The 21,625-nt window shown below is 38.1% G+C and overlaps 1 protein-coding gene across 1 annotated transcript; it reads left to right on the forward strand.

Annotated features, from left to right (window-relative positions):
* Positions 1-9,961: 9,961 nt before the first annotated feature.
* On the forward strand, positions 9,962-11,343 carry LOC108998367. The gene has a single exon (XM_018974908.2). The coding sequence runs from the start codon at positions 10,302-10,304 to the stop codon at positions 10,803-10,805; it is 504 nt and encodes a 167-aa protein (XP_018830453.1). The 5' UTR covers positions 9,962-10,301; the 3' UTR covers positions 10,806-11,343.
* The last annotated feature ends 10,282 nt before the right edge of the window (positions 11,344-21,625 follow it).

Here is a 21,625-nt window from a genome sequence, read left to right on the forward strand (position 1 = left end):
GTAAATGTAAACATGTTGCCGAATTATATTATACTTTTTTTACTTTACTTTTTTTTTTATTTTTTATTATCGTTTCTAACGATCAGGCTATAATACAACAGACCAAATAAGGAAGAAATGGATAAAAATAATAAATGGGGGTAAGGATAGTTGCTCTCTATGAGGAGAGCGCCTCCCGGAAATACAGAAATAAGAAAAAAAATTAAAAGTTTCACAATATTCATATAATCCTTCCAGAAGTTCCAAGCTACAATAAAGTAGACTCTACTAATGGGCCTTACTAGGTTATGGACTTAACTACCAGACTCTCACATAAATTAAAAGAGACTAGGCTTGATACCCAAGTTCAACACTACCCATCGATATAGAAGATAAGACTTAAAACGAAATACATTAAGGCTCTTGACCCACATGACAGTAACCCATTCCACTTTAGAATTCCCTTAAGAAGTAAGGAGTTCGACACTTCCCTTCAGTTCAGAACAAGTACTCAGCACGTGTGCTAGGGTTCATCTTCTTCTTTTCACCTTCTTTGTCTTATGCTGTCCTTCACGCTACCTTAAGGCGCCGCTTATTACATGTTCCTACCGTTCAAAATGCATTGTCAGCAAGGTGGGGAAACTCCTTCAATCTGGAATAAACTTCCCAAGTGGCATCATCGGCCCCTTGGCCTTGCCAGCGGACCAAAAGCTCCACCCTTGCTTGGTTGATCACCTTGGTCATGCGACAGTTCAAAATTTCATCAAGTTCCGGTCAAATCACTCCCTAGTAGCGTCGGGAGAGCAATGACCTGAGAGCTAAGCTTACATTTGAGTTAACACGTGAAAGGTGGAGTGAATCCTCAAAGAGCTTGGGAGATCCAACTTATAGGCCACATGTCCAACCATCTGAGATACTCGAAATTGCTTGAAAAACATGGGGGCAAGCTTGAGGTTGCACCGCTTTGCTATGGTGCTCTGTCTATATAGCTAGAGTCGTACGCATACTTCATCACCCATGTTAAATTCTTATTCGTTCAGTTTCAAGTTTGAGTATTTTTTTTTCATCCTATTTTGTGCATTATGTAAATTGTGCTTGAGAATTCTTGTGATCTGGTCCCGAGTCTTTAGAGTGGTATCCACAGCTTCCCCACGTGTTGTTCTCAACATGTAATCCAGTAACCTAGGTGGTGGTTGGCCTTAGAGGGCCTCGTAGGGAGTAGGTCGATGAGTGCTGAGTGGAGTTGTACCACCACTCAGTTAGGAGTATCCACCACGCCCAATCTTTGGGTCTGTCCCCACTAAAGCATCGGAGCTATTTCTCTATTGTCTTTTTTCATGGCTTCACACAACCCGTCGATCTGAGGATAGTATGTTGTGCTTAAAGATAATTGAACCCCCTGCAAGGAAAAAATTTATTGCCAAAATATGCTTTTGAACGTGCTGTCACGGTCAAGACAATAGAATGTGGCAATCCATGTAATTTAAAAATATGCTTGAAAAATAATTCAACAATGTCCCTAGCTATATAAGGATGTTTCAAAGGAATGAAATGGTTGTATTTGGTTAGCATGTCGACCACTACCCATAGTGCATTGAACCCTTGTGAATTAGGCAACCGCTCCACAAAATCCATAGTGATGTGGGTCCACGATTGTGTCAATATGGGCAGTGGCTGAAGCAGCCCACTCAGTAAGGTGTTGTCAACCTTAACCCGCTGGCATAAGTCACAATTTCTTATAAATGCCCTGACATCCCTTTTTAGGCCTTCTCAATCAAAATACCTCATCATTCGGTGGATTGTCCTGTCATACCCTAAATGGCCACCGCAATGATTGTTGTGTGACAACTCCAGCAATTTATTCTTGAACTCCTATTGTTGGGGAATATATAATCTATTCTTATACAGTAGGAGCTCTTCCTTCAATGTGTATTTATCACTTAGCTTCCCCTCGGAGTATGGTTTAAGGAGATTCTATACCCGTATATCAGATTCGCAGGCAGCCTTTAAATCTTCAATCTACTACACATTGGGAATAGTGATCAGCATTAATTCCCCACTCTCATCCATATACTTCCTTGACAGTGCATCGGCAATCCTATTTTCTAACCCCTTCTTGTACTCCATGACGAAAGCGTACCCTAACAACTTAGTAATCTAGCGATATTGCATCAGGGTCCCCACTTTTTGGTCCAAAAGATACTTGAGACTTTGTTGGTCAGTACTTACCACAAAAGTCTGCCTGAGTAAGTAAGGTCTCCACTTAAGAACAACGGAAACTAAGGCAAATAGCTTATTCTCATAGGCTGACATCATAAGTGCTCTTTCCTTCAAGGCTTGGCTGAAAAATGTGATGGGTTTGCCTTGCTGCATTAAGACTACCTTAACGGAATTTCCCAAGGCATCACATTCAATAGTAAATAGCCTTGAGAAATCCGAAAAAGCCAATACGAGGGGCTATGTAACAACCTCTTTTAGCTTGTGAAAAGCTAGCTTAGCTTCCTCACTCCATTTAAAACCATCATTCTTCAACATTCGAGTTAGGGGGGAAGCAATTCCACCATTTACGAACTTGCGCGGTAATATCATGTTAACCCCAAAAATCCCCTTAGAGTCTTGAGATTTAGGCAAGGGCCAATCTTTCATCGCTTGTAACTTATCGGGATATGTCCGTACACCTCCAACAAATATTAGATGGCCTAAATAGGCTATCTCCTTGTACCGAAAGTGACATTTTGATCGCTTGGCGTACAATTTGGGTTGCCTCATCAACTAAAAAGTGGTTTGGAAGTGCTCCACATGCTCTTTCATTGTTTTACCGTACACAAGAATATTATTAAAAAAAAAAGTATAAAATTTTCTCAAATGGGGCTGGAATACCTCTTCCATAAGGTTTTGGAAGGTGGACGGGATATTAGTCAGCCCAAAGGGCATAAATAGGAACTTGTAGTGACCTTCATGCATCCTAAATGTTGTTTTTGGCATGTCATCTGGCTTAACTCGGATTTGGTATTAACCCGATCTCAAGTCCAACTTTGCAAAAATAGTGGCCCCTTGCAACTCATCTGTAAGCTCCTCCACAATCGGGATATGGTATATATCCTTAGTAGTCATATTGTTAAGGTTGATTGAGCTGAATTATTGAATATTTTATACATTTAGAACTAATATATTTTATTTATTTCATTACATTATTATTGGTTTTAGATGGAAAAATAGATAAGATGAATAAATCCGAGTTGTGATTTAAATTACTTTATAGCATAGTTAATGCTTAATTTTTATAACTTGTGATTTAATTGGATAATGTTCATTCACATGCACAACATATTTTTCATTTTCTATTCTTTCTTTTTATTTTATTTTATTTTATTTCATTTTATTTCATTTTATTTCTTATTTTATTTTATTTATAGGCCAACAAATGCAAAGAAAAGTCAATAAAGACTACAAGTTTTCTTTTAGTTTCTCTAAAGCCAAACACACACACGCGGGCCTATTGTTTTTCTTTTTGGGAGTTTTGACTCAACACACACTTTGGAGGGACGTGGGACTGAAGCGGGTTTGAATTGGTGTAGGAGAGCTGGACTCTTTAACGAAATGGATTGAACAACACGCAAAAAACGGATTGGCTACGTGGACGCAAAGGAGAGCTGGTCTTTGGGTTTTTGCATGCAAGTACAAGGGGATTTTTTTTTATTTTTCTTTTTCCTATGGACAGAAGATCAGGATTCTTGAGTAGAGGACGCAACGCCACTTGAAGAATTCTTTTGGGGTCCAATTGCCGCTCTAGCCTTCTTTTCTATTGCCTACCACATCCATCTCCATTTATTTGGCTTGCTCTTTTCTTTCCCTACTCTTTATTTAATTTCAGTTTAAAGTTTATGGAATATTTTTTAGATTTTTTACTTAGAAGTTTGGGCAATTTATTTGCTAATTATTTTACTTAATGTCGTTATTTTTCTTGCTCTTTTAAGCTTTCATTGAACAGTGATTACAATTGCTATGAATTAATTTTGAGAATTTGTGATTTGAATATAATGATGAACCCTAGAATCTTGATTTTGGGGCTTTTCAATTTTCAGCTCGTATTTTGTCAATTACTTTCTAATCTAGTTTAATTCTTAGCTTAGTTTTATTAATCTCTTAGTTCCATTGCATATTAGACTTATTAAAGTTTAATTAGGACTTAAATAATTTCAATTTTATTGTTTAATTTTTAGATTAATTAAGATTGTTCAGTTTAGTTTATTTTTTTATTATTAATTTCAATTTGTTAGTCTTCTACATTTCATTTCGACACTCAAAAATTCAAAAATATGAATATAGTCCATGACTAGTGCCATTTTCATTCTTGTTATACTCTTTCATCTATTGCACATACCATCATTTTTATTTTCTCTTTGTGAATATTTTCACCATTTTAAACGAGTTTGATTTTAAGTAACTTTCCATAAAGAGACGTTAAAGGAATTTATTCCTAATTATTATGCGACATCCTCCTGCACTTGGGATAACCTTTGTGCTGCTCATTTTTTAGTGAGTCAAAGGTCCTGGTAATCTACACAAAGCCTCCATGTGCAGTTGGCCTTCCTAACTAGCAACACCGAGAACGAATAGATAGCAACTCTTGTACTATTTTTTTTTTCTTTTGATAGTAGGGGTATCGATAAGTCCTTATAGAGATGGTTTTAGAATCCAAGATTAAGTTGATGGTGTGGTCGTGGGTTCTTGATGGGGGGAGCCCCTTGAGTTATGAGAACACATCTTCAAACTGCGCTAACAATGGCTGTAAAGCTACTAGAACCTCTTCCATAGCTGAAAATTTAGTGCCTATCATTTCTTCAATTACTTGTAAAATTACTCCCTTCTTTTCTAACACATTCTAACTTTTTTAAAGACCTTTCCTCAATCATCTTTGCCACAACCAACCCTTGAATCAAGACTTCGTATTCTTGATACTAAAACTTCATCACTAGTTTTTAAAAATTCTACAAGATTGATCCCAAGTCCCTCGGCTAATTAATCCAATACCATGTCACAACCGACTAAAACTAGGACATGCACATCCATTGTGAAAATAGTCCATTGAATTAAAACCCTCACGCCATTGCATTTTCCTTCTCTGGGAATCAACTCCCTGTGTCCACCAAGATAGTAACCCATTGAGTACCAGTCCTCCCCTTTAGCCGCATGGTTCTCGAGTTATGAGAACCTGTTAATGCATGGAGGGAAATTTCAAGACTTCCTTGGTTTACAACCATTTATGTGGTTGGTGTTTCTCTTATTCTTTCACATTGTTCTTCATCACACGACACATCCAGTTCAGTTTCCAACAGTACATCTTCTAGCAAGTACAACCTTGGATTTTGACACTTATACCCCGGGTTCCATTTTGCATCACAATAGTAACAAAGTCATTTATCTCTCCTCTCTTTCATTTGTTGTTGATTTATTTTCTATATAGATAGAGATGGTTTTTTATGGTATTTGTTGGGTCATGTGGAGGGGATGAATGGTGATGGGTTGGGATTTTTAAGAATACCTGAGTCTAGAGAGTAGTTAAGGCTGACCTTGTGAATTTTTTTTTGGTAAGGTTAACAGTTTCCTCTTGAATATTGACTAAGCTATAAGGTGAGGTTAAGTTTGGAGGGTTGAACTTTATGACTGCTAAGCTGATATCGTCCCTGAGACCACTAAGGAAATAACTAAGCTTATAGGTATCCGAAAACCCCTTTAATTGGTTAGAAAATGTCTTAAAGCTGGCTTTATATTCTTCCTCAGTATGATTTTGTCATTGCCTCCATAGAGTCATCATAGACACTAGAACCAAATCTTACTAATAGGGCCTTAATGAAGGAGTCCCAGTTAGTAAGTCGTCTAGATTCCTCTAGGTCTTGGAACCAAGTAAGGGCTTTACCCCCCATATGAAAAGAGGCAAGTCTTAAATGATGTTGTGGCAGTGTATTATGAAATGTAAAGAAATGATGAACTTTGTAAATCTAACCTGCAGGATCTTCACCATGAAAGACAAAGAAGTTGAGTATGATGGTTCTGGTTTGCATCTTGCCCATGTGCTTGTGTGGAGTAGGTTCCTCTCTTTCCCTATTCTGTATATCAGAGGATGACTCGCCATTGTTGTTTCTCCTATGCATTTCTATAGTCGAGGCTGCAAGCTATTGGACTATGGCATCCATTTGTCTCTTAATGGCTATCACCTCGATCTCCAGCACTTCATTGGATTTTTTTTACTGCATTAAATCCATCTTGTAATTAATTCATTCTTGTGCCTTCTATCATATTTGTAATGTTGATATACAGAGAATCGGTATCTCTAATACTATTTGTAACACAACAGACCAAATAAGGAAGAAATTGATAAAAATAGTAAATAGGGATAAGGATAGTTGCTCTCTTCGAGGGAGAGCGCCTCTAGGAATTAGAGAAAGAAGATAGAAATTTTAGGGTTTCACAATATTCAGATAATTCTTCCAGAAGTTCCATGCATACAATAAAGCAGACTGCTAATGGGGCTTACTAGGCCATGGACTTAAACTACCGGACTCTTACATAAATTAAAAGAAATCAGGCCTGAGGCCTAAGTTCAACACTACCCATCAAAATAAAAGACAAGACTCAAAACGAAATACATTAAGGACCTTGGCCCACATGACCGTAGCCCATTCCACTTTAGAACTTCCTTCAGAACTAAAGAGTTTGACACTTCCCTTCAGTTCAGAACAAGTCCTCCCCACGTGTGCTAGGGTTCATGTTATTCTCTTCACCTTCTTTGTCTTCCGCCATCCTTCACGCTACCTATCTCAAAGCTGAGCCATCGCTTATTACACATGCATCTTGTGAGGTGCTTCTCAAGTCACCCTAAGGGATGACGAGGATGGATATGCATATGGGTTGGTCAGAGGATGGATATCACTTTTATATGGACTGGTGGTAGTGTCTTCTATGGATTATTGATGCACGAGGGTAAAAAACAAACAAACCAACTACCTAGAGGCCAGAGGAAGACTGGGGGATGATTGATTGCTGTCCCACTTGTTAAGTGGGCCATTGATTAAAACTATTAATCAGAAACCATAAGAAACTTTTATTACGGGCCATCTTGTTTCATAGCTTATAATGTAGCACCGAAAAAGTGTTCTTATGAAAGTTCACTCTATTATTATTATTATTATTATTATTATTATTTACTTCCATACTGTCTATATAATTTGGAAAAAAAAAATATGGGCATGATGGATTGAACATCATGGATCTTCCCTCCTTACTCAAGGACAGGTCTCTCCATCTACATGTGCAAAGGAGGGATTTTGTCTACTACGTACGATCGAGCTGATATTTTGGTGTCACAAACAATCCTAATAAAATGTGGTAGAAAAGTCAGCACACGACTGGAAATTAAATGTCATGACCCAAACTCATGTATATTGATAGAAATGTAGACTGACAATGACATGGCAGCTTTCTTCAGGAGCTTCTAGTAATGGGTGGACAGATATTATATCTTATATATACACACACATTAATATTATATATTTTTACACATGACATGCAGTACATGATGATATATATATATATGTTGTCTGGATTTTTGTGGACTCCATTATTATACATGATGAGTAGTGCCCACGCATTTAAAAATACATGACTGAGAAACTTGAGAATGGCAAATCATTTTGCGAGAATTTTGAAAAATAGATGATCCAATTAACTTTACGCTTAAAAACTTGCATGTAATTTAATTGGCCTTTTTCTGAATTAAAGATCGTAGGGCTAATTATATATGACAATCATGGCTTCCTTTCGCTTGGATATATATATAAATATATATTTATATATATAATTGGCATCCCAAAGCACCTTTGTTCCTGAAATTTAGATCTAGAGTAGTACTCATCCATATATGATATATATACTAGTACGTAGCTAGCACTTGGAATCCAAATGCAATAATTTCTGTCCTTCGAGGAGGAAATTGGGAATGCAACCAGCTTGCTAGCTAGATCATAACCTTTTGTTTTAGTTCAAAGTAGCTAGTTAGCTAGATGCATTGAACTTTAATGTGGATCTTCAAAAGAAAATGTGTGACTTAATTGGGAACCAGCAGCTAAGTCATGTAGTACTATATATACTGGGATTAATGTTGTTTAAGGGTTAGCCTTTCTAAGATGGATCCTGAAGCTAGGTTGGTCGATATAGTTTCCAAAGGAGAGGATTTTGAGACCATTAATGATCTATTTTGTATTTTAATAAACAGGTTAATTAATTTGTAAATAATTTTTTTTTCTTATTATTATATATTGTTCATCACTCGGCCAATTAGGTGTGTAAGTATATATATATCCACCTTTCCTCTAATGGTCGATCGTGAATATAATTACTTAAAAGAAATGGTTCCAAAGTAAATCTAGAGATGGATTGGATGGCTAGAGAATGGAAATGCCAATTTTTTTTTTCTCAACCCAATTTTGGTCATCATTGGCTGCCTAGAGATCGATTGACTTCAAGGCAAGTAAATCTAGCAAATGGATTTAAGGATAGAAAGCAATTTCCATGAGCTATATAGCTAGCTTTTATGGGCCCTCCCCCCCCATACCTACTCACATGTTACCCACTAACATCTACATCCCAAACTATTTAATATGCAATTTAATATGCATATGGATCGGATGATGATGATGATGAGACACGACTAAAAATAAATATTAGGCAATCGAAGTACTTAAAAACAGTACTACTCCATGTTAACTACGTACGTACCTTAGTGTTTAATTTGATCGACCTTAATTATAGCAAATGATCTTCAGGTTAGCTGACAAGTAAAGTGGCATGCATTGATCCAAAGGTCAAGATAAAATTATGGACATCAAATCAAATCATATGAACACTACTACTTGCGCGCTCTGAAGAGATTAGCATGAAGAATTTTTCTTAGTGGCATGTCCTTTTACTTTTTGAATTTCATGGCGTACTTCCAAAAGAGTCTGCTAATTTCTTCTGCAACTGAAAAAGAAAAGAAAACAAACAACCACCCCATTCAAAGATTTTAGTCATATACTTTTGTTTTTCTTCGTCAAATCATCAAATCTTTTGGTTTCTAGTGCTTTATTTGGTTTTATTTTTGTACCATATTTATAATTTATTTACTCCTGCATGGAGTAAATATTGGGAGTAATTATATATATTAATTAATTAATTAAGGACTCGTGAGCTACTTAGATCTTCTAGTTAGAAATCATTCTCTTGTTTCGTTTCTTTCTGAAAAATGCGCCCATGGGATATTAACAGTACAATTTATTGGAATATAAAAACAATAAAAAATGGGAAAAAGGAAAAAAAATTGACACGAATCTAATAATAGAGACACGTACGTACAACAGCTTAATCTAGGATCGATCTCTCTTGTAATACATGCATTAGCTAGATGAGAAGCAGCTTTCAGTAGTACTGGAGTCAAAGCATGCACCTCATCACAAAACCTAAAAGTACCAGAAGAGATAGAAGTAAAACAAGTCTTTCAGACCTCACTTCCCAAAGAAAGCTACAACGCACATGATCTTGCTTGGTGACATTGATAGATCACAATCCTTGCTGATCAGAAGAAGATTTTCTCAATGCATGCCCCATTTTCCACCCCGGCCGGCCTCTTTTTTCTCTCGATTCAATCCAAACAGGCCCATATTCTTTATCTCGTTGACCCTACACAACAGTAGCCTCCTCACCAACCATTAATGAGCATCTCTTTCGATCGATCACGTTTGGCCAGATGTTAGCATTTTGATAGAAACAAGCAGGCTGGGTCTCCCCTGGCAAAAGGTTCTTGTTTTAGCTTACTTGGCAGCCCCAATCATGCACCGACATGTGTCACCCCATGAGTCCCCCCTCCAAAGCTTTTTTTTCCCTTCCCTTTTCTGATAATATTTAACCTTTATTATTGAACTTAGTGAACAGGAAGGGAGGACTATATGATGAATCCAAAAGGCAAAAGCACAGAGTGAGATGCAATTATTCATGCCATGTTTTTCATTCTAAGCAAGTGCGAAAAGAAATTCTCTCCCTCAAAAGCAGAAAAAGGGAAGAGATAGAAAGCATAATATAAACATCAGTACTTGCTATAAAATTTTCAGGCGACTCAGTCCCACTCTCATTGTGCTAAGCATCAAAGAAAATATCCTTCTCTTTCTCTCTAGCTCTTTATTTCCTTTCTCCCTCTTTACCTTTCTCCCACTTCTCCACCTTTCTCTCTCTATGATCAGACGCTAACAGTTATAGAGGGTGGGGGGAGAGAGAGAGGATTAAGTACCATGAAAAACACCATTAGATGCTGCATCTCTTGCATTCTACCATGTGGAGCTCTCGACGTAATACGCATAGTACACAGCAATGGCCACGTGGAAGAGATCAGCGGGACAATCCGAGCCAGCGAGATTATGAAGGCCTACCCTAAGCACGTCCTAAAGAAACCCTCTTCTTCATCAGACGACGGTTGTGTCCCAAAGATTGTGATAGTCCCACCGGACGCAGAGCTTCGACGCGGAAAGATATACTTCCTCATGCCGGTACCTTCAAACCCGGAAAAAAATCGATCGAGATCATCATCCACGAGAAAGAAAAGAAGATCAGAGCCCGATAACAACCCCAACAACGCTACGTCAATGACAAAACCATTGATATCGGATCAGTACTTGAGTGAAATACTCTCGGATCAGAAGCTTTCCACGCATAGGGATCGCAGCAGGCGAGACCGTGTTGGGGTATGGAGGCCTCACTTAGAGAGCATTTGTGAGTCTCCAAGTGATCATGTTTGACGGCGACCGGAGTTTGATTATCTTCTCGTGATTCATTTAATTTGTAAGGTTCATCCATTAGGGTTCATAATTTCCATTTTGCTTCTTTCACTTGTTTTTATTGTTCTTCTTCTCCTTCTTTTTCCTTAGTTTTCCTCTGTTTTGTTTATGGCTGTATATAGAGGCATATGAAAGAAAAAAATAATGCGATATTCTGTTAGGGTTCGGAAATGGTGGCGATGATATGAACAGTTTTGGTTGGATTTCGGCATCCGATAAGATCGTAATTAAGCTACCATTACCGGGATTCGGATTGTGATGTCGTGAAAAAGAAGTAGAGGGAACTCCAAAGCATTGTGGGGTTCTTCTTGTTATTGAAAGAGAGTGATCATTAGGGAAAGAAACTGTTTTTGAGGGAGACCCACTTCTTCTGTTCACTGTAAATTTCGCACATGTATAAAAATTGGAAGGTGACGATTGCTCTATGATCATTGAATGATCTTATCATGTAGACCAGTTTGGCCATTCAATAGGCAGAATTAATGTTGTAGTTTCCAAATATTAATGGTCATCACCTTTTTTTTTTTTTCATATTTGTTTTTGATCTCTTTGTGTCGGCAATGTTGCAGCCACCAGTTTGGCTATATATTTATATATAATATATATTATATATATAATATTATATATATATATATACACACACGATTCAATAAACATAATTAATGCGGTAGTTTGCAAGCATGAGTAATCCTTCTGCATCGGTGAATGATGTAATAATGCTGTCATCAACCCCTTGAATCATGGAAGATTAATATAGTTATCTCGTAGTTAAATGAATATATAATATATATATATATATATATATATATATCTGCGCCCGCGCTATAATCATAAAAACATCTTGAAAAATTAAATTCATAAATTGTTATATATTCATACGTTATATTTATTTTATAATAAAAATAATTTTATAATCTCATATACTATATTTAGTCACGTTAGTTTATAAATTTATTTTTATAACATTTTTTTATAACTAAAATATTTTTCTTAAATGATAAAAAAAAATAGAATTAATAATACCCTACACACACAGATCGTAACAGTAGTCAACTTGATGATTTTTCTTTGTTTTGCGCGCACAAGAGTCAATTTTCATCCACTCTCATGAGTCCTGGCATTCCCCTTTGAAAATTGACCCATATCACATTTCATTCATGTATTTTAGTATTTGTGATCTGATCTTCAACTTGGGTGGCAGACATACAATGCAAATAACTGCATGCACGTACTTATTAATTCGGCATTTGAAGGCATGGATGAAATGGATTGGCATCGATCAATTGCTGTGTTTTCTCACTTTATTATTGACTGATCAATGCATATTCGATACCGCCTATCTAATCACCAAACCGCATCGATCGACCAAATAACAATCATCACCTGATCTATATATCCTTCGGGGGAGAGTCATGAATATTGAATTGTGATATATAGAGTAGTAGTACTGCATATATGCAAACCCATTATGAATGAAGTAGTACTAGTTCTCCATGATAATAAAGTGTTTCTTTAGATCATGATCAACAGAAGTCACTTTCAGGGTGGATCATGAAATGATAGACCCCACATTACTTTCCACCATAGAATAATGCAACTCTAGCTTGCACTAACAAGTGGGCATGTCTTTAAGCATTCTGTTCTCTTAGAGAGGATTATATGGTTCCCATGGCATCCTGTAAAGGTAATTGCACTAAATTTTGACCTCCCCTAGCTATATGAATTAATGTCTGGCTGGCAGCAGATCATGCATATTATATGGTTGAGCCTTGAGCAAGCCCATGCTCTGATACCATATAATATATACATAAATATATATATATATATGTATATATATTCAGTTTCCAGTCCCACCAATATCAGGGCCAACAAAAAGGTGATCGATCGAGTTTCAGATAAATATCATTTAAACGTAATATAATTAAAACCTGGTGATCATTCGTGCATGGCATGTCATGACGTCCAGTATTAACAGTGGGTCACTTCAATACATCTTACCTCAGCAGATTGAAGCATGCATCCTGTTTCTATATATGCTTCCGCATCCGAGCTGGCTCTTAAGAGAATTAGTTCTTGATCAGTCAAGAATCATATATGAAGATGAAGGTCGACGCAAAAATGATTAGCTGGCTGGACCGTGCAGCTAGCTAGCTTGCTTGCTGATACAGTACTAGATATAAAGTATTAATAGCCATATATATATATATATATATATATATATATGATGGATAAAAAAAAAACATTGATTTATAAATAGGCCGTAAGTCAAATTATTTTGACGCTTTATTAACATTCATATATAGTCGAAGTAGCTGCAGATCATTAAAAATATTTCGATACTTTCTAATTGATCAGATATATAAAATTATAAATCATGATATGAAAAATACTGTTCATCATTTTATTTTTTGTTATAAAAACTATCATCCTTTTATAACTAGTTTTATGTCCACTTGATTAATGTCAACGAACTACAAAAAATTTTATGACGCATTAACAATGTGTATATATATATAATATATATAGGATATATATATATAGAGAGAGTTCCGCTATAGAGAGCGGTCCGGCTGTTAAGATGAGAACAGTAGCCCTCCATTCACACGATGACTCGTAGACAAAAACACAATAAACCCTTTAGACCTCACCACATAGGATCACAAAAAGACTTCAGCTGAGAGGAGAACTGCGCTCACACTAAGCTTAGCCCGATTTCTCTGCCAAACACCTCATCACCGCTTCATCGAACCTCTCTGCCTCCATACCAATTTTTAACCACGATTTCGCTACTCAATTGTAACACCACAAAGTTGGCATGAATTTCAAAAACAAATAGGCACCCACACTGTAAAACCCAAGCTAGATTTATTCCCAAATCGAGGAAGGAAAAGAAAATGGGAATGCAAGTAACTAGGATAATGCAATTAGGAGGTAGTGAAAGATCGAGAAAAATAATAAAACCTTAAGAGAGCAAGAACACAAGAGGAGAAAAGGAGGGATAAAATCGAACAACTTTTATCAACAGCAGTACAAACCAATCAAGTCAGGTGTTTCGTTCTGAATTATTTTGGATTTTTAGGGGAAAATTTTTCTTTCCTTTTTCTTGTCCTAGACGCTGCATCATGTTTTCATGGGAAGAAATAATGAGAAAATGACAAATAGAAATATGAGGAATATCATGTTTTCATGGAGCAGGGGTGCAAAGGGGAAGGGCCTGCGAACTGCGAGTTGGAAGGGGCTTTCAGCTGCGAAGGGATGGGTTTTCGAAAAGGTTCTGTCGCAATTCGAAGGGGCTGCAAAGGGGAGGGGGCTGTGTCTCTCGCGAAAGGGAAGGGGCAGATGAGTTGCGGTTCAAGTTATTTTTTGTTTTCTCTTGAGAGCTTTTGTGTTCTTGAGAATTTTTGCTTGGTTTTTGTCCAAAAGTTGTAGAAGATAGAACCAGGTTCCTTCGTTCTAGAGAATCTGCCATGAGCAAGGTGAGTCAAGTAAGCGGATTCCTCTCTTTCTCTCTCTCGCACTCCCTCTCTGTTCCTCTCGGCCTCAGCCCATCCTTTAGATCGTCTAGGTCACCGCCACCGTTTAGGTCAAGATCTGCCACCATTTGGATCGAGCGCCGTGAAGGATGGCAATGTTGAGATCTTGAGTCCGTCTAGATTCCTCAGAAAGAAGTAGAAGGGGCAGCATACGAAATACGAGTGAAGAAGAAGGTGTAATGGATTCAATGATCGGCTTCATGCAGATGTAAAATAAACACAATAAATCGTCTATGTGTCGTGCTGTGAATAGAGGGCTGCTATTCTTTACTTAACAATCAGACTGTTCCCCAACTTTTCTCATAGATATATATATATATATAGAGAGAGAGAGAGAGAGAGAGAGAGAAATGCTTTGGAACGGCCAAGCTATTTTTAGCCCTTTAACAGCCTTCCAATAATAAGGTTTCATCTCAGCATTGCATAAGTTAAAACTATGAGGCCACATGAGATTGCTAGCTAGAATTAAAAGCACTATGAATGAATTGTTTCCCCTTCCCTCTTCTACCAGATGAGTTGGGCTTGTTGCTTCCACCAGTCGTTGCCACCACTACCAGACCATCACTAGCAGTTCGACATAGCTAGTTCGTCTCCTACACAGCCAATCCATATATTTTATTTTACAGAAATCACCAATTGCAATAAATTTGAAACAAAACTATTCAAATTGAAAATACATAATATTTTAGTTTTTCATGTAAGCTATTTTACAGAAATTACGAATTTGAATCACCAATTGGAACTAATACTTTTTTCTTCTCCACAATCAATATTGCTTAGTATGTGGGGTCCCTTTAACATTTTAGTTGTGGTTCGAGGAGACCCGCATCTATGGTTTTAGCATAAGACCCCAGATGAGCATCGATTTAACGATGATGGGTGAATTTCTATAGCTTTGTGGCATCGATGAGTGATGGCTGAACGGATAGAAGGGTTATGGGGTCTCTATGTCGAGGTTCAAAGCGATGAGGTTCACGACGAGCCACGATGAGAGAGATGGTCAAGGATTGTGAAATGGGAGAGAGGGATAGTGGTGCGGTATTTGGGAGAGGGATTGTTGACAAATGAGAGAGAGGGATAGTGGTGCGGTATTTGGGAGAGGGATTGTTGACAAATGAGAGAGAGGAGAGGGGTGCGGGATATGGTGGAGAAAGCATAAAATTTTCGCAAGGGGGTGGTTTTGTGTACCGCGCAATCCCATTGTGAGCCTCATGAGTGGGCTACATGACAATAAATCATTGGAGACTGTTTTTAGCCTTTTAGCAGTTTGACCGATTAGAAGATTCTCTCATACATATATTGTTAGAATGCACAGCGGAAAAGTACCTCAAACTCAGCTTATAAAATTGTTCTACAAGTTTTTTCAGATTGATAAATTCTAAGCGTTTCCTCTTAGTGACGAAAGTGTACTACATAGTATGAAACTAGAGTAACACTTATAAAATCCACAGCCTAAATATTTTATCAAGAGAGAACAAAAAGAGAGAGAGCCTTTTTCGTATTTCAGGTGGTGCCAAAAACACAATTGAGGAGGACATATTGTCCTCCTCTGCACGGCTGGCCTTAAAGGCCAACCTTCAATTCTGATAAAAACCAGTAACACATGGCTTTAAGCTATGCATTACAAGCAGTCGTTGGAGGGGGTCAGCCCCACGTGAGCTCCCCTCCATCTAACATCTCTCACTCGTACACAGTGGGCATGACCCCAGGTCAGCATCTCTCTAATGTTCTCAATCTTGTTCATACAAATAAATAGACCGTGCGACCACCAAGCACATATGTAGAAAGGAGGGAGTACATACACCAAATCTCTCCCAGAGAATACCAGCATAGTAACATCCCTAAAGTGTCTGGTCATGTCCTAGACTTATTCGATCTCATCAAGATCAAGCATTTTCAAACCCTCTTGAGTTTGAAAAACTTAGAATAATGCTTGACTATCTCCAAATATTTAAATGTGTTCACAACTTTTAGCTGCTACCAAGATGTAGCGTCATTTGTAGGACGTCAGCAAACACTATCGAAGATACGATATCGAATAGTCTTCCCTTTACACTCATATCCCTCAATTTTGGTCGAATTGCTTTCCCAACAATGCCTCTTTAGACCGTATCAATCATGACCATAGACAGCATGCCAAAGTAGCAAACATCACAACCTTCATCTCGTGACATAGTCAAAAGTAAATGACATTTTTTTAAAAAAAATGAGACTCACACTATGAGAAAGAGGGAAATATTTTACTCACTTACTCATATTGTCGTATAAGCACATATAGTATGAAACACATTCTAAGGTGAATTTCTCTTTCTTAAAAAGCATATGTCTATATCAACACCGTACAGATCTTAGTCTAGCCGTTCCTTAAGCATCTAACCTAAATTCCTCTATTTGCATGTCTCCAAGGCGTCAAAGAGAAACTCGCATCTAGCTTACTACAGGCTACATGGATGGTGGGGTAACCCATGCATAGTCCTATCAATGGACCTCATCTTAGCTCCCACTAAGGCGACATAACTTTGTGTCAACCAACTTATCCCTTTGGACAAGTACCTAGGGACACAATGTCTCATTTCTACTCGCTACTTAAGCGCTAGAGGCGATCGCTCGTGTGAGTGAGCCGATCTAAGCCTATTGACATATCTTTTGTGTGTGTATTAAAAACAATACAATAAAGACAAGAACTAAATCATATTGTATTAATATTCCAAAGGAAATGTTACACCTTTATGTCATTTGAAACACAAATTACATTTATAGTCTACGCAGTCCTAGATTCTTAACATGAGCTTCGAAGACATCTCTTCCTATAGGCTTCGTTAAGGGATCGGCAACCATGCAACTCGTAGAAAAATGTTTCAGAACCACTTCCTTTTGCGCTATCATGTCTCTGATGTAGTGATATCTGATATCTATGTGTTTGGTTCTTTCATAATACTTTGAGTCCTTAGCATATGCGAGAGCTGCCATGCTATCGCAGAATATTGTCACCGGATCTGATGTATCCGTGCCAATGTCTAAATGCTTGAGGAACCTCCGTAACCAAACAGCTTCTTGAACTGCTGCAGAACAAGCTATGTATTCTATCTCCATGGTGGATAAAGCTATACATGGTTATTTTTTGCTGCTCCATGTAATGGCGCCTTGGTTGAGCAGAAAGATATACCCAGTGGTTGATTTGCGTTCATCTAGGTCGCTGCCCCAATCGGCATCACTGTAACCTCTTAGCTGCAAGTCTGAACCCTGATAGCACAGCACATAGTCTGCAGTTCCCTTGAGATATCGCATAATCCTTTTGACCGCTTTCCAGTGAGCTAGTCCGGGGTTAGATTGGAATCTACTCACTAAGCCAACTGCATAACATATATCAGGCCGAGTACACATCATTGCGTACATCAGACTACCCACAGCATTAGCATAAGGGACACGGACCATCTTTTCTTTTTCTTTTTGAGTCTTAGGACACATCACTTTAGACAAGTTTTCGCTCATTACAACATGGGTGTCAATGGGTTTACATCCATTCATTAGGAAGCACTCGAGGACTTTCTTTATGTAAGTCTGTTGAGACAAACACAAAAGTCTCTTTGAGCGATCTCTGTAGATTTTAACTCCTAGAATATATTCTGCCTCACCCATATCCTTCATCTCAAAATTGAAGGATAACCACTCTTTTGTGGCGACTATCGACCCTTTATTATTTCCAGCTAGTAGTATGTCATCAACATATAATGATAACATAATGAAACTCTTTTTAGACCTTTTGACATAAACATAATGATCATCTGTGATCATCGTAAACTCATTCGAGAGAATGGTTCGATGGAATCTGAGGTACCATTGTCTAGATGATTGTTTTAGGCCATATATAGATCATTTGAACTTGCACACTTTGCGCTCTTGACCTTTGACCACAAAACCCGTTGGTTGATCCATATAGATCTCCTCATCTAGTTCTCCATTGAGAAATGGTGTCTTAACGTCCATCTGGTAGAGTTCCAAATTCATGTTTGCTACTATAGCTAGAATCAGGCGAATTGAGGCAAACCTCACCACTGGTGAAAACGTCTCCTTATAGTCTATATCTTCATGTTGGGTATATCCTTTCGTCACTAAGCGAGCTTTGTACTTATTTATTGATCCATCCGACTTGCATTTAACCTTAAGAACCCATTTGTTCCCAATAGTCTTACGCCCTATTGGTAGATCAACCAAATCCCAGACCTGGTTAGTCTTCATAGACTCAATCTCATCATTAAGAGCTTTCATCCACTCATCTTTAGTAGAAGATGAAAGAGCCTCATAAATTGTCCTAGGCTCGTCATCATCATGCAGAGCTACCATAAAAACTTCCCCTTCAATCTCAAAACAATGACGGGGAATACTTTCACGTGTGCTTCTATGCGGCTGAGGTTGTTGTGATTGATTGACGAGTGATGTGCTCCAACTTGAATTCAAATAATTTGTAGGAGTTTGAAGAATTTCTTCCTCATTCTCAACTAAATTCTTTGGAGCACTTTCCTCTTGTTCCACAATCTCATGAAGTTCTAAACTCCTATCAACCTCACCTCTACTTGGAAACTCATCTTCAATGAAATCCACATCTCGTGACTCAATCTTAGTCACATTTCCATCAGATTGTTCACCTATTAATACATATCCTTTAGAGTGTTCTAAGTACTTTATAAAGATAGAATTCTTCCCTCTAGGGCCTAACTTCCCATACTTATGAGAAAGATTGTGAACAAAGCCCGTTAAACCCCATGGCCGCAAGTTACTTAAATTGGGTTTCTCGCCGGTCCATAGTTCATATGGGGTGGAAGTTACTGATTTGGAGGGCACTCGGTTAAGAATGTAGGCAGTAGTCAAAAGTGCATCCCCCCAAAAAGAAATTGGTAGGTTTGCTTGCGTCATCATTGACCTAACCATCTCAAGCAGAGTTCGATTTCTCCTTTCCGCCAAGCCATTTTGCTGCGGCGTACTTGGCATCGTCAACTGTCTTTTGATTCCTTTTTCATCACAGAGCCTTTTAAATTGCTCAGAGAGATATTCTCGTCCTCGGTAAGTTCTTAGAGCTTTTAAACTCTTGTCTAACTGATTCTCAACCATTTTTAGATATCGCCTAAAGCATTCCAATGCTTCAGACTTTGGAAAAGTTTAAGTAGACATGACCGTAACGTGAAAAATCATCTATAAATGTGATGAAGTAGACACTTTCATGTCTTGCCCTCACATTCATTGGACCACAGATGTCTAAGTGGACTAATTGCAGTGGAAAAGATGCTCTTGTGACTTTTCCAAACGATTTTCTCTTAGCTTTTCTCATTAGACAATGTTCACATGTGGGTAAGATGACCTTAGCGAGATTGCCTATTAGGCCTTCTCTAGCTAACCTAGTCATTCTATCTTGCCCTATATGGCCAAGCCTAACATGCCATTTATATGAATCCAAATTATCAGATGTAGAAAGAAAATCAATAGACTCATTTATATTTGAATATTCCAAATTCAAAATCATAAAACCGTCTTGAAGAAAAGCATTGCCATAAAACACATGGCCCAAATGAAAAGAAACATAATTGTTTTCAAATACAATTCGAAAACCAAGTCTTAATAGAGTGACTACAGAAAGTAAGTTCGTCGGATCTCGAGAGTGTATAACACATTGTGGAGGAAAATAATGTAGCCACCCCGCAAGTCCAGCTTGTAGGATCCAAGTCCCAGTACTTCCACGCTAGCTCCATTCCCCACCTTGATATCACGACTCCCAGCTGCAATCTGGCGATACTCCACAAATTCGACTCTGTCTCGCGTTATGTGTTCGGTTGCTCCTGAATCAACAATCCACACAAGATAGGAGTGAGCAACCATCACATGGCTAGTTACAAAAATAATGTGAGAAAAGCCAGAGTGTATCTTCTTCGGCTCAGTGCAGTCACGAGCGAAGTAGCCATTCTTTCCACAGTTGAAGCACTCCAATTTTGACTTGTTCCTCCTGCGCTTGCCCCTCTTGCTGCGCTAAGAAGTTCCTGACACCTTCTTAATTTGTCCAACAGCTACCCCATTCTTGGACTTCTTGCGCTTAGGCCTTGATGCCTTACGCGAACCAGAATCAGCCACATAGGCCGTGTGGTTGGGCTTAGCAGTCTCTAGGGGCTCAACCTCCAATTCTAAGTGACGCGAGACATCATCAAAGTCTTTGATATTCTCGTTATGCGTCAGGTTCTGGCTCATATTCTCCCAAGAATTCGACAGTGATCTTATTACTGCCTGGACTTGCTGTTCATCAGTCAGGTTGTTTCCTGCTGACTTAAGTTCGCGGATCATGGTTGGCATAGCCCTAAGATACTGCTTCATTGTGTGGTCAGAGCGCATCTAATAGGAGTCAAACTTCATGGTTAACCCACGCGACCTAGTGGCTGAAGTTCCACCAAACTTCAACTTCAAAGCCTCCCACATGCTTTGGGCAGAGTCATAGATCTCGAACTCACACATTAAATCGTTGTGCATGCTGCTTAACATTATTATGCGCGCGCACCGACTTTTCTTAGCCCATTGAGTATAGGCTAGTTGATCTATCTTGTATTGTTCCGAGGTCCCTTCCTCGGGCTCAGTAAGGGAGTGAGATAAGGCCTTCAAGACCTCTTGCTCATCTAAAACATATTGGATCTTGCGATACCAAATGTCGTAGTTCTCCCCATCCAATTTCTCTCATTTGTTTAAATCGGCAATTATACTCTTGGTTGCTATTTCACTATAATATGCAAAGAAGGGATATTACACACACACCTAAGAAATTTGCCGCATCCATCCAAGTTAAAAAAAAAATAATTTAGACATGTCGCAAGATCGAAAAATCGCTAGGCTTCAGAATTATCTCTTGCGCCACAATATCTAATTATTAAATTTCTAACCTAATTCCCGCGCAAATTAAAAAAAAAGATATGAGAGAATTAATCATAAATCTCAACCATACTCCTACTATCTTAAGTAGTCATCTAATCCTAGTCACATGTAAAGACATAACCTACTAAAATCGCAATAACCTTTTGGGCCAGTCTACAAGGATAGCTACTCCAACAACAGTAACCTATTGGGCCAGTCTACAAAGATGGTTCATATAAGACCATTACAGTCCATTTTTCTTGTTCCATCAGTGCATTTACATTTCATACTAGGGTCACTATGGTCTTTTGGCTATACAGTGCATTTACAGTTCTTACTGGGATCACTGTAATTTTTTTTCAG

The sequence above is a fragment of the Juglans regia genome, chromosome 4 (assembly GCF_001411555.2).
Source record: "Juglans regia cultivar Chandler chromosome 4, Walnut 2.0, whole genome shotgun sequence".
Taxonomy (NCBI): Eukaryota; Viridiplantae; Streptophyta; class Magnoliopsida; order Fagales; family Juglandaceae; genus Juglans; species Juglans regia.

Excerpts from the sequence above, each read along its gene's own strand:
- LOC108998367 (XM_018974908.2), top strand. The coding sequence starts at position 10,302 with ATGAAAAACACCATTAGATGCTGCATCTCTTGCATTCTACCATGTGGA.